Source organism: Pristiophorus japonicus, chromosome 3 (genome assembly GCF_044704955.1).
Source record: "Pristiophorus japonicus isolate sPriJap1 chromosome 3, sPriJap1.hap1, whole genome shotgun sequence".
NCBI classification, from domain to species: Eukaryota; Metazoa; Chordata; class Chondrichthyes; family Pristiophoridae; genus Pristiophorus; species Pristiophorus japonicus.
In genome coordinates, this window is record NC_091979.1 from 316,400,251 (window position 1) to 316,411,453 (window position 11,203).

Sequence of the window (11,203 nt, forward strand, 5' to 3'; positions counted from 1 at the left end):
GATAGTGCGGGAAGGTGGAATTGAGGTCCTCCTGCTCTGATTTTGAATGTTCTTATGTCTTCGGGGCTGTCCAATTTAGCCCCCCGCCCCACCGCCCTCCCACACACAGGTGTCTGTGCAGCCCCTCCAATACCTTAAAACTAGTTTCCAGCATTGCACAGACCTGGGACAATACCTCCACAGAAAAGCTGAACCCTTCCAGGGGCTGCTTTTCCAATAGGTCTAAATATGATGTGAGGCGTCTGCAGCCTCTCCCAATGTTAGATTCTTCCATTGTCCCATTCCTCTGGATCTTCCCAACCATTCCTCCCTCATCTTTCTCTAATAGCACTAGCAGCTAGCAGTGTAAGGGCCATGTTTCACTCCACAATCAACAGCTGTTCAGTTTACTGCCTGTGTTAAAGGCTGGTCTGAATGTTCCTTACAGAGCTGGTACAGTTCACCATCACAAAGTGTGGATTATGAGTGACACTTACTGTCAGCATTAGCACAGATCAATGACACAAATAAAATTGTAGTTATAGTATCTTTTTATTGGTTATTTTAACACTCAATCTCTGATATTACAGCAAATTAACATTTCTCATTGGGAAATCTGTATCTGCAACTATAAAGCTTTATTATTTTTCATCATTTTAACTTATTTTTATATCCCTTAGCCGTGGTGGAAATTAACCGCTTCCATTGAAGAGGCAGGAAATCAGGGAGCTGCGGGCGGCTCGTTACAGGGAGAGAGAGAACATAATCTTTCTTCAGGCGTGATACCGACCATCCCGTTTTAACAATGTCAATGACTGAGGCTCCTTGTCAGCAGTGGGATGAATAAAATTAAGCCCACATTATTCTGAAGGAGCACTGGCACTCATCCTGTCCCCCACCAAACAATAATTCATCTCTTATTCAGGACTCTGATGCTGTCCCGCCAGGTTTTATTGAGCAAAGGGCCCGCGGTTGTTGCTTCACCCGACAGGCTGTTGTTCCCCATCCATTGAAGAGGCTGCAAATCAGGGAGCTGCGGGCGGCTCGTTACACAGAGAGAGAGAGAAATTAATCTTTCTTCAGGCATGATACCGGCCATCCCGTGTAGCAGGGAAATTGCACAATCCGGGTGAAATCGGCCGAACCAGTGTAAAAGATCGCAGAAACTCGAGCATAAGTTCTGTCAAGCATCAACCGAGATTTCCGGGATCTTTAACCCTGGTTTAAAAAGCTTTCTGTCCGAAGCTGGCGCCGCCCACAAAACTGGTCACACCCCCAGATAGAAATAACGAGGATGGTGAGTTTCCGCCCATTGCGTCCATTTGCAACCTTTCGAGGAGCGTTTTCAAATTGAGCTGGTTTTCTGAGGTGCCCAGGCACTAGTAGGCACAATTTAATAGGTTTTACATCTTAAAAATATTTAAATTATTAAAAGTCTGACTAGTGTACAACAATAAAACTTATAACTGGTTCAGTATAGATTTTAAAGCCATTTACATCACCTTAAATCAGGTAAAGCACAGCTGAAAGACTGACTAAAAATATTTAATTTTGCAGATTACATCCATTTTCAGCTGTATCAATAAAGCTGCACCAATTGCCACTCTTAAATATATCAATGAATATTTTTAATGCAAAAAATAACTGATTATATTCTGTTACACTGACTGACTGCACTGGTTCTTGGAAGATTTTACGTTTGTAATTAAGCAAATGCATTTAGTGGAAACTTAAACTGTAAGCTAACCAGCGTAACTTCAAGTGCAATTTGCACCCAAAGCAGAAACTCTACCCGCTGTGTTTAGTTTTAGCTGGGAGAGTCGTTGATTTAGATAGAAAGGCGTAATTCACAAAGAGCACTTAGATATTCTTCATTGTCACAATCAAACTCCAAGGCCTTTTCAAAGCACTCAATAGCTTCACACTTCTCCCCATCCAGCTGGTGCAGTAACCCAAGAACACCAAAGGCCTTGCTGTCTCTGGGATTCCTGTCAATTTGTTTTGTTGCAATCTTTCTCAAGTTTTCGCGACACAATTGCCATTCCACTGTGTCACGTTGGATTTTAAGTCCTTCCAGAAAATAGCTGATGGCATTTGATTCAGATCTTTTGTGATGCAGTTCAAATAACCCAAACTGCGCATATACTGCCTGCTTATTATCAGGATGAAAATCATCTAATTTCAGTAGATTACTGTAAATCTCCTCTGCTTTGAGATATTCTCCATTTAATGAACAGATTTCTGCAAAATCCAGTTGTGCACAAATAAATGTTAATGGGCGGGGCTCAAATGCCTTTTCAAAATGGTACTTGCATAGTTTGATCAACTCAGCTTTCTGTTGAAAAGCAGCATTGCGAGGGTCTTTGCTGCCTGGATATTTGATCAGTTGAAATAGTTTTTTTCTGTAACACAGACCTATTTGGTGGTGTATGAAGGTTGAGTTTGGGCTAATTTCTAATGCTTTCTTCAATAGCTCCACAGCTTTTTCCACATTTCCTTCTCTTCTGTAAAATTTTGCTGCGTAACGAGTTACATATGGAAGATCAGGGGACTTCTGCAATGCTTGTTCAACTAATTTCAGTGCTTCCTCCTTTTGATTGAACTCTTGTAGTTTTAGAGCCAACATTACCATGGCTACAGAGTCATCTGGATCAAGTTCCAGCACACGTTGTAACCGCTTCACTGATTGGCTGCGGTCACCACTCTCTGGGGTACTAGAAAACCCTTCCAGACGGAACAGAACAGTCGCATAGCCAACGTTCCATTCAGTGTCATCAGGATCTTCCTCCAGAGCCTTCTCAAAACATTCCTTTGCCTCTTCATAATATTTCCTGGAAGATTTCAACAGTGACCAACCCTTCTCCCCGTATACTTCAGGTATCAGTGCTGTATACCGAGAGCCATCAGTAAATTGTTTACAGATCATCTCCAGCTTGTCGAGGTAGGACTGGGCCTCTGTCAGTTGGCCCATGTGATAATATACCCAGGCATAGTTTCCACAGGTGATGATGCTTCTTCTTTCAAATTCATGTTCATGGTTCTCCCTCAGAATCTTTTCAGCTTCCTTTAAGTTTTGAATTGCCTCTTCACAGTTGCCTTGCAGACAGTTTACAAAAGCGAGGTGGTTGTAAGACCTGGCCTGATATTTCACACCAGCCTGTATTGAATCTTGCAATCTATACTTCATGTCGTCCAAGTCAATGTTTTCTTTCTGTGGGCCCCATGTGAAGTGACATTGAAGCCAATCGAGACTCACTTTCAACAAATCCTTCTGTGTGTTGCTGCAAGAGAACAAAATTCATCAAAACCCGTCTCAGACTGGCTGTGTCACCCCCTCCCCTCTCTCCGGTTTCTTTAACTAAAGCCTTCTCCCGACTCCTGGACCCACTGACCATGAAATCTCTGCAAAAACCACTGCTAACGGTAAAGGGATGACTGCAAATCTCAGCTGTACTTACACTGGTCTCCTTCATGCTGGCTGATGTACCAGCTCGTGGCCATTTAGACTTCTCACCCAATGTGCAGCATCACCTCAAACACCTCCACTCCCAATGATACAAGAACATAACAAATAGGAGCAGTAGTAGGCCACCTGTCCCCTTGAGCCTGCTCCAACATTTAATAAGATCATGGCTGATCTGATCATGGACTCAGCTCCACTTCCCTGCCAACTGCCCATAAACCTTTATTCTCTTATCGCTCAAAAATCTGTCTATCTCCATCTTAAATATATTCAATGACCCAGCCTCTACAGCTCTCTGGTGTAGAGAATTCCATAGATTTCCAACCCTCTGAGAAGAAATTCCTCCTCATCTCTGTTTTAAATGGGCGGCCCCTTATTCTGAGACTATGTCCCCTAGTTTTAGTTTCCCCGAAGAGTGAAAATATCCTCTCTGCATCCATCTTGTCGAGCCCCCTCATGATCTTACATGTTTCGATATGATCACCTCTCATTCTTCTGAACTCCAATGTGTATAGGCCCGACCTATTCAACCTTTCTTCATAAGTCAGCCCCCTCATCTCCAGAATCAACCGAGTGAACCTTCTCTGAACAACCTCCAATGCAAGTATATCCTTCCTTAAATACGGAGACCAAAATTGCACTCCAGTACTCCAAGTATGGCCTTACCAATACCTGTACATCCATAGCAGGACTTCTCTGCTTTTATACTCTATCCCCCCTGCAATAAAGGCCAACATTCCATTTGCCTTCCTGATTACTTGCTGTATCTGCATACTAACTTTTTGTGTTTCATGCACAAGGACCCCCAGATCCCCCTGTTCTGCAGCACTTTGCAATTGTTCTCCATTTAAATTATAATTTGCTTTTCCATTTTTTCTGCCAAAGTGGATAACCTCACATTTTTCCACATTATACTCGATCTGCAAAATTTTTGCCCACTTCTTTTAAGACCCTAGGCTGTAAGCTATCAGGTCCAGGGGACTTGTCTGCCTTTAGTCCCATTATTTTACCAAGTACTACTTCATTAGTGATAGTGATTGTATTAAGTTCCTCCCTCCCTATAGCCCCTTGATTATCCAATATTGGGATGTTTTTAGTGTCTTCTACCTTGAATACCAATACAAAATATTTGTTCAACGTCTCTGCCATTTCCCTGTTCTCCATTATTAATTCCCCCGTCTCATCTTCTAGGGGACCAACATTTACTTTAGCCATTCTTTTCCTTTTTATGGTCCTGTAGAAACTCTTACCATCTGTTTTTATGTTTCGTGCTATTTTACTTTCATAATCTATCTTCCCTCTCTTTATCATTTTTTTAGACCTTCTTTGCTGGATTTTAAAAGTTTCCCAGTCCTCTGGCCTCCCACTAATCTTGGCCACATTGTATGCCCTTCTTTTCAATTTGATACCATTCCTTATTTCCTTAGTTAGCCACGGATGGTTACCCCTTCTCTTACAGTCTTTCCTTCTCATTGGGATATATTTTTGTTGCATGTTATGAAATATCTCCTTAAATGTCTGCCACTGCTCATCAACTGTCCCATACTTTAATCTATTTTCCCAGTCCACTTTAGCCAACTCTGCCTTCATACCTTTGTAGTCTCCTTTATTTATGCTAAGGACTCTGGTTTGAGAACCAACTTTCTCACCCTCCAACTGAATTTGAAATTCAATTGATTGATGGTCACTCATTCCTAGAGGATCCTTTACTATGAGATCATTTATTAATCATGTCTCATTACACAGTACCAGAACTAAGATAGCCTGCTCCCTGGTTGGTTCCGCAATGTACTGTTCAAGGAAACCATCCTGGATACACTCTATGAACTCTATCTCTAGGCTACCCTGGCCAATTTGCTTTGTCCAATCAATATGAACTTTAAAATCACCCATGATTATTGCCGTTCCTTTATTACAAGCCTCCATTATTTCTTGATTTATGCTGCATCCAACAGTGTAGCTACTGTTAGGGGGCCTATAGACTACACCCACCAGCGACTTTTTCTCCTTATTATTCCTTCTCTCCACCCAAACTGATTCAATACCTTGATCTTCTGTGCCAATATCGTTTCTCACTAATGCACTGATCTCAGCCTTTATTAATAGAGCCACTCTACGGCTTTTTCCTTTCTGTCTATCCTTCCGAATTGTCAAATACCCCTGAATATCTAGTTCCCAGACTTGGTCACCTTGCAACCACGGTTTTGAAATGGCTATCATATCATATGCATTTGTATCTATTTATGCCATCACCCCATCTCTTTTGTTAAATTACCATTTTTTCCAACTTTGACCCCACTTTCTGATACACCTTTATGTTTATGCATTCTGTCCCTTCCTGGCACTCTCTGGTTTTCATTTCCCCCAGTGCAACTTTGATCTATTGCCTTTTCCTTATTCTTTGACTTTTTAAATTTTCGCTCACCCGAATCAGCTTCAAGCCCTCTCTACAGCCCTAGTTATTTGATTTGCCAGGACCCTAGTCCCAGCACAGTCTAAGTGTGGAGCCCGTCCCAATGGAACAGCTCCCTCTGACCACTGTACTGGTGCCAGTGTCCCATGAACCAAAACCCATTTCTCCCATACCAGTCTTTGAGCCACGTGTTTAACTCGCTGATCTTATTTACCCTATATAAATTTGCTCATGGCTCGGGTAGGAATAGAAACATAGAAACATAGAAAATAAGTGCAGGAGTAGGTCATTCAGCCCTTCGAGCCTGCACCACCATTCAATAAGATCATGGCTGATCATTCACCTCAGTACCCCTTTCCTGCTTTCTCTCCATACCCCTTGATCCCTTTAATTGTAAGGGCTATATCTAACTCCCTCTTGAATATATCCAATGAACTGGCCTCAACAACTCTCTGCGGTAGGGAATTCTACAGGTTAACAACTCTCTGAGTAAAGAAGTTTCTTCTCATCTCAGTCCTAAATGGCTTACCCCTTATCCTTAGACTGTGACCCCTGGTTCTGGACTTCCCCAACATCGGGGACATTCTTCCTGCATCTAACCTGTCCAATCCCGTCAGAATTTTATATGTTTCTATGAGATCCCCTCTCAATCTTCTAAATGCCAGTGAATACAGGCCCAATTGATCCAGTCTCTCCTCATATGTCAGTCCTGCCATCCCTGGAATCAGTCTGGTGAACCTTTGTTGCACTCCCTCAATAGCAAGAACGTCCTTCCTCAGATTAGGAGACCAAAACTGAACACAATATTCCAGGTGAGGCCTCACCAAGGCCCTGTACAACTGCAGTAAGACCTCCCTGCCCCTGTACTCAAATCCCCTCGCTATGAAGGCCAACATACCATTTGCCTTCTTCACCGCCTGCTGTACCTGCATGCCAACTTTCAATGACTGACGTACCATGACACCCAGGTCTCGTTGCACCTCCCCTTTTCCTAATCCAGAGATTATTACCTTTGTGGTTCTGCTTTTTAATTTGGCCCCTAGCTGCTCATACTCTCTCAGCAGAACCTCTGTCTTGGTCCTATCTATGTCGTTGGTACCCAAGTGGACCATGACAACTGGATCTTCCCCCTCCCACTCCAAATTCCTCTCCAGCCCTGAGGAGATGTCATTAACCCTGACACCGGGCCGGCAACACAGCCTTCGGGACTCACGCTCTTGGCTGCAGTGAACCTTATCTGTCCCCCTAATGATACTGTCCCCACCACTACAACATTTCTTTTACTCCCCCTGTACCACGGTGCTGTAGTCAGTTTGCTCATTCTTCCTGCAGTCCCTGCTCATGTCCATACAGGGAGTAAGAGCCTCGAACCTGTTGGAAAAGAGCATGGGCTGATGCTCCTCCATCACTCCATCCTGAGTCCTCATACCTTCCTCACTCGTAGTCACATCCTCCTGTACCTGACCACGGATCGAATTTGAATTAATTACTGCAACAAACAGTAGGATTGGTTGAACTACTCGGTCTGCCTCTTGGTTCACCAATTACATCTCCTTCTCATTCTAGTATTCCATTCCACAATTGGACTCACCTCACTAAAAAGGTCAGTGCTAATTCTAAAACGCTCTCCCTCTCACATTGGCAGTCCAATAATTCACTACTAAATAGGATCTCTAACCTGGTCCTCCACAGGGACCCTGCTGTCTCTGACCTAGATCATTCCTCACTCCAACATGCAGAAACTGAAAAGCAGGCCCATTACAATGGTATTTTCAGCATTGACTCTTACCCTGCTGCAAATCTTCCACTACACCATCGTCCAGGCAAGATGTTAAACCAAGGCAGCATCTGCCTGTCCCAGTGGTTCAGGGGGACATTAAGGATTCTATGGCACTATTTGAAGAAAGGCAGGGAGTTGTATTTTCCAATATTCTTCCCTGGAGCAACACCACCAGAAACAGATTGGGTGGTCTTTCATCTTGTTGCTATTTTTGGGAACATGCTGTGTGCTGAGCTTCCGAGCCCAAAACCTCTCCATCGCAAAGACCGTCTACATCCACCCAATCACCTGATCCACCCGTGGCTCATCCATTTAATTTCACCACCTGACTCGGATACTCCAATGTTTTCCTGGCCGGATTCCCAACTTCCACCCTTCATAAATGTCAGCCCATCTAAAACTCTGCTAGCTGCACCAGTCCCGCTCACCCATCCATGTGTTCGCTGACCTACATTGGGTCCTGATCCACCAATGTCTCACATTTAAAATTCTCATCCTGGTGTTCAAATCCCTTCACAGCCTCACCCCTCCGTATCCCCGTAACCTCCTTCAGTTCTATAATCCTCTGTGAATTCTGTGTTCCTCTAACTCGGGCTCGTGTCCATCCCCCACTGCACCCACCGATGGTGGCTGAGCCATCAGCCCAGACAGGCCCGGTACTCTGGAATTCCCTCGCTGAACCTCTCCACCTCATTCTCCTCCTTTAAGATCTCCTTAAAATCTACCCCACCCTCTAAGTATCTCCTTCTTTACCTCGGTGTCCATTGTTGTCTGATTACGTTGCTGTGAAGCGCCTTGGAATGTTTTCCGAGGTTAAAGGCGCTACATAAATGCCAGTTGTTGTTATTGTGCAAACTGAGCTGTCACATTTCCCGACAAAACAACTGACTACACTGCAAAATAATTCACTGAATGTGAACTACTTTGGGACATTTCTGAGAGGTGTGATAAGGTGTTACATCAACACAAATTCTTTCTTCCTTGCTGTTAAACTCACGTCGATACATTTCATCCCCCAGCCATTCCAGCTTCTCCTTGCAATCTACTCCGCCTGCCTCTTGTTCCTGTTGGCTCTCGTCTCCCTCCCCCCACAATCCAAGCTGTCATTCTTACCCCTGCCCCAGTTCATGGTGGCTTTCCTCCCTTTGCTGCTCCGTTCAAACTGCTGCACCTGTCCTTTCCCCCAGTTCATGTCAGCACTCTTCTCCCCCGCCCCCATTCTCAATGTAAGTCAGCACTTTTCCTTCTCCTACACACTTTAAGCTGGCACTCTCCTCCTGCATTTCATGCTGTGTCCATCCCCCCATCCCAGTCCATGCTGTACTCTCCCTTTGCTTTATAGTTCAGGTTGCTTTAGTTTGGATATATGAAAGTGCTGGAAATCACTATTTTACATTAGTAGATCCCTTCTAGATTCCCATGGAACACAAAGTGAAACTTTCTTTCTTCAAACTCTGGATATGACCTGAGGGCACTTACAGAATACGCCTTTCCACGACAGTATAATATTCAAGTTTAACTTTGTACTTTCAACAGAGCCAAGTCAAAAATAATGTAAATTGTTGTTTGAGTTATAATCCTATGAACAGGTCTGCCTTTTGCCTCATGTTTACTGACTATCACCAGTCTTGGTGCAGCAGTGTTCCCTTATCTGTGTGTCTCACTGTCAGCCACTAATCCCAGCTCTCTGCATTTCAACTGCTTTGTAATGTAAGCTACTTTATTTCTGAAAACTAGTTCCTTGATCGATAGTCTACATGTAAAATTAAATACAGAAGTTATTATAATGATCTTTACCTCATAATGCTGATCGATGGACAATGTGTTGAATTTTTTCGTCAGCTCCAACTGTCCTTCCAATGGTGAGTTGACCGAATGTTTGGAGTGTTGTTTTTCAGCTCATTTATACCGTTCAGTCATTAATCGCTATGAATCATTTCCTGAAAGTGAATAGAAACTAAACCGAGAAATGGAAACTCAGAAGCAACATTCCTGTTCAGGAAATTCTGGTGTCACACAGTAACATTGTGTGCTGACACAGAACCCCATGGAGCCTATTATAAACATAGGCCGGTTCAGCAACTGAAAAAGACCACTTGGCCCAAAAGGTCGAACCTGTTTGATTCCAGGATACATTTCAATACCGATCACCAATCACGTTACATGTAGCACTATGCAGAAAAAACAGTACATGGAACGGATGGGGATACATTTACATTTTTTTACAAGTTACTAAAGAGTGCAGAGACTTTCATTATACATGGCACAACACAGGTGTTTTTCAGTCCATGATGCTCTGTGTATACAAGCAGATTAACAAGTACAGCCCGAGGGGGGTCTGATTTCATACCCTGGGTTTACCGTGGCGGAAGGGCCTTAAACTGTGCCTCTTCTCCATCATGTCTTTGCGGCAACTGCACCAATCTTTAGTGTGACCCTCAGTACGTACTCCTGGATCTTGGATTGGGCCAGTCTGTAACACTTGGCCGTGGACATCTCCTTGCTCTGGAAGACCAGCAAGTTTTGGGAAGACCAAAGTGCGTCTTTCACCGAGTTAATGGCTCTCCAGCAGCAGATGATGTCTGTCTCGGTGTGTGTCCCGGGGAACAGTCCGTAGAGCACAGAGTCCTGTGTTACGGAGCTGCTTGCGATGAACCTCGACAGCTACCACTGCATCTCCTTCCAGACCTGCCTTGCAAAGGGGCAATCCCGAAAGAGATGGATGTCAGTCTCGTCCGCACCACAGCCGGCTCAGGGCTAGAGTGCCGTGTCTCTGAAACCCCGGCTGTGTATGAAGGACCTGACGGGTAGGGCCCATCTCACCGTCAACCAAGCTATGTCTTGGTGCTTGTATGAAAGCTCTGCCGATGAGACATTCTGCCAAACGAGTTCGACAGCCTGCTCGGGGAACCGTCCGACAGGATCCATCATCTCCTTCTTTTGTAGGGCGTCCAGGACCTTGCGTGCTGACCACTGCTTTATGGCCTTGTGGTCAAAGGTGTTTTTCTTGAAAACCTTTCCACGAAGGACAGGTGCTGAGGCATGGTCCAACTGGTCGGAGCGTTCCGTGGCAGCCTGGCCAGACCCATCCTTCGCAACACCAGGGACAGATAGAATCTCAGCACGTACTGACACTTGGTGTTTGCGTACGAAGGGTCAATGCACAGCTTAATGCAGCCGCACACAAAGGTGGCCATCAGGATGAGGGCCACGTTTGGAACGTCCTTTCCCTCCTTGTCTAGAGATTTGTACATCATGTCTCTGCGGACACGGTCCATTTTCGATCTCCAGATGAAATGGAAGATGACTCGGGTGACTGCCACGGCACAGGAGTGGGGTATGGGCCAGACCTGCACCACGTACAACACCGAGAGCACCTCACTCCTCGTGACCAGGTTCTTTCCTGCAATGGAAAGTGAGCACAACTTTCACCATCCCAGTTTATGTTTGGCTTTAGCGATATGCTCCTTCCAGTTTTTCACGCACGCCCCGTCCGCTCCGAACCATATTCCCAACACCTTCAGGTAATCTGACTTCACAGTGAAGGGAATAAAGGATCGGTCAGACC

The 11,203-nt window shown here is 44.6% G+C and overlaps 1 protein-coding gene across 1 annotated transcript; it reads right to left on the bottom strand.

Annotated features, from left to right (window-relative positions):
* Positions 1-1,584: 1,584 nt before the first annotated feature.
* LOC139259570 (interferon-induced protein with tetratricopeptide repeats 5-like) lies at positions 1,585-9,571 on the bottom strand. Its single transcript, XM_070875066.1, has 2 exons — positions 9,433-9,571; positions 1,585-3,260 (listed from the first exon to the last, which is right to left on the bottom strand). The coding sequence occupies exons 1-2, from the start codon at positions 9,435-9,437 to the stop codon at positions 1,808-1,810; spliced, it is 1,458 nt and encodes a 485-aa protein (XP_070731167.1). The 5' UTR covers positions 9,438-9,571; the 3' UTR covers positions 1,585-1,807.
* Positions 9,572-11,203: the final 1,632 nt, after the last annotated feature.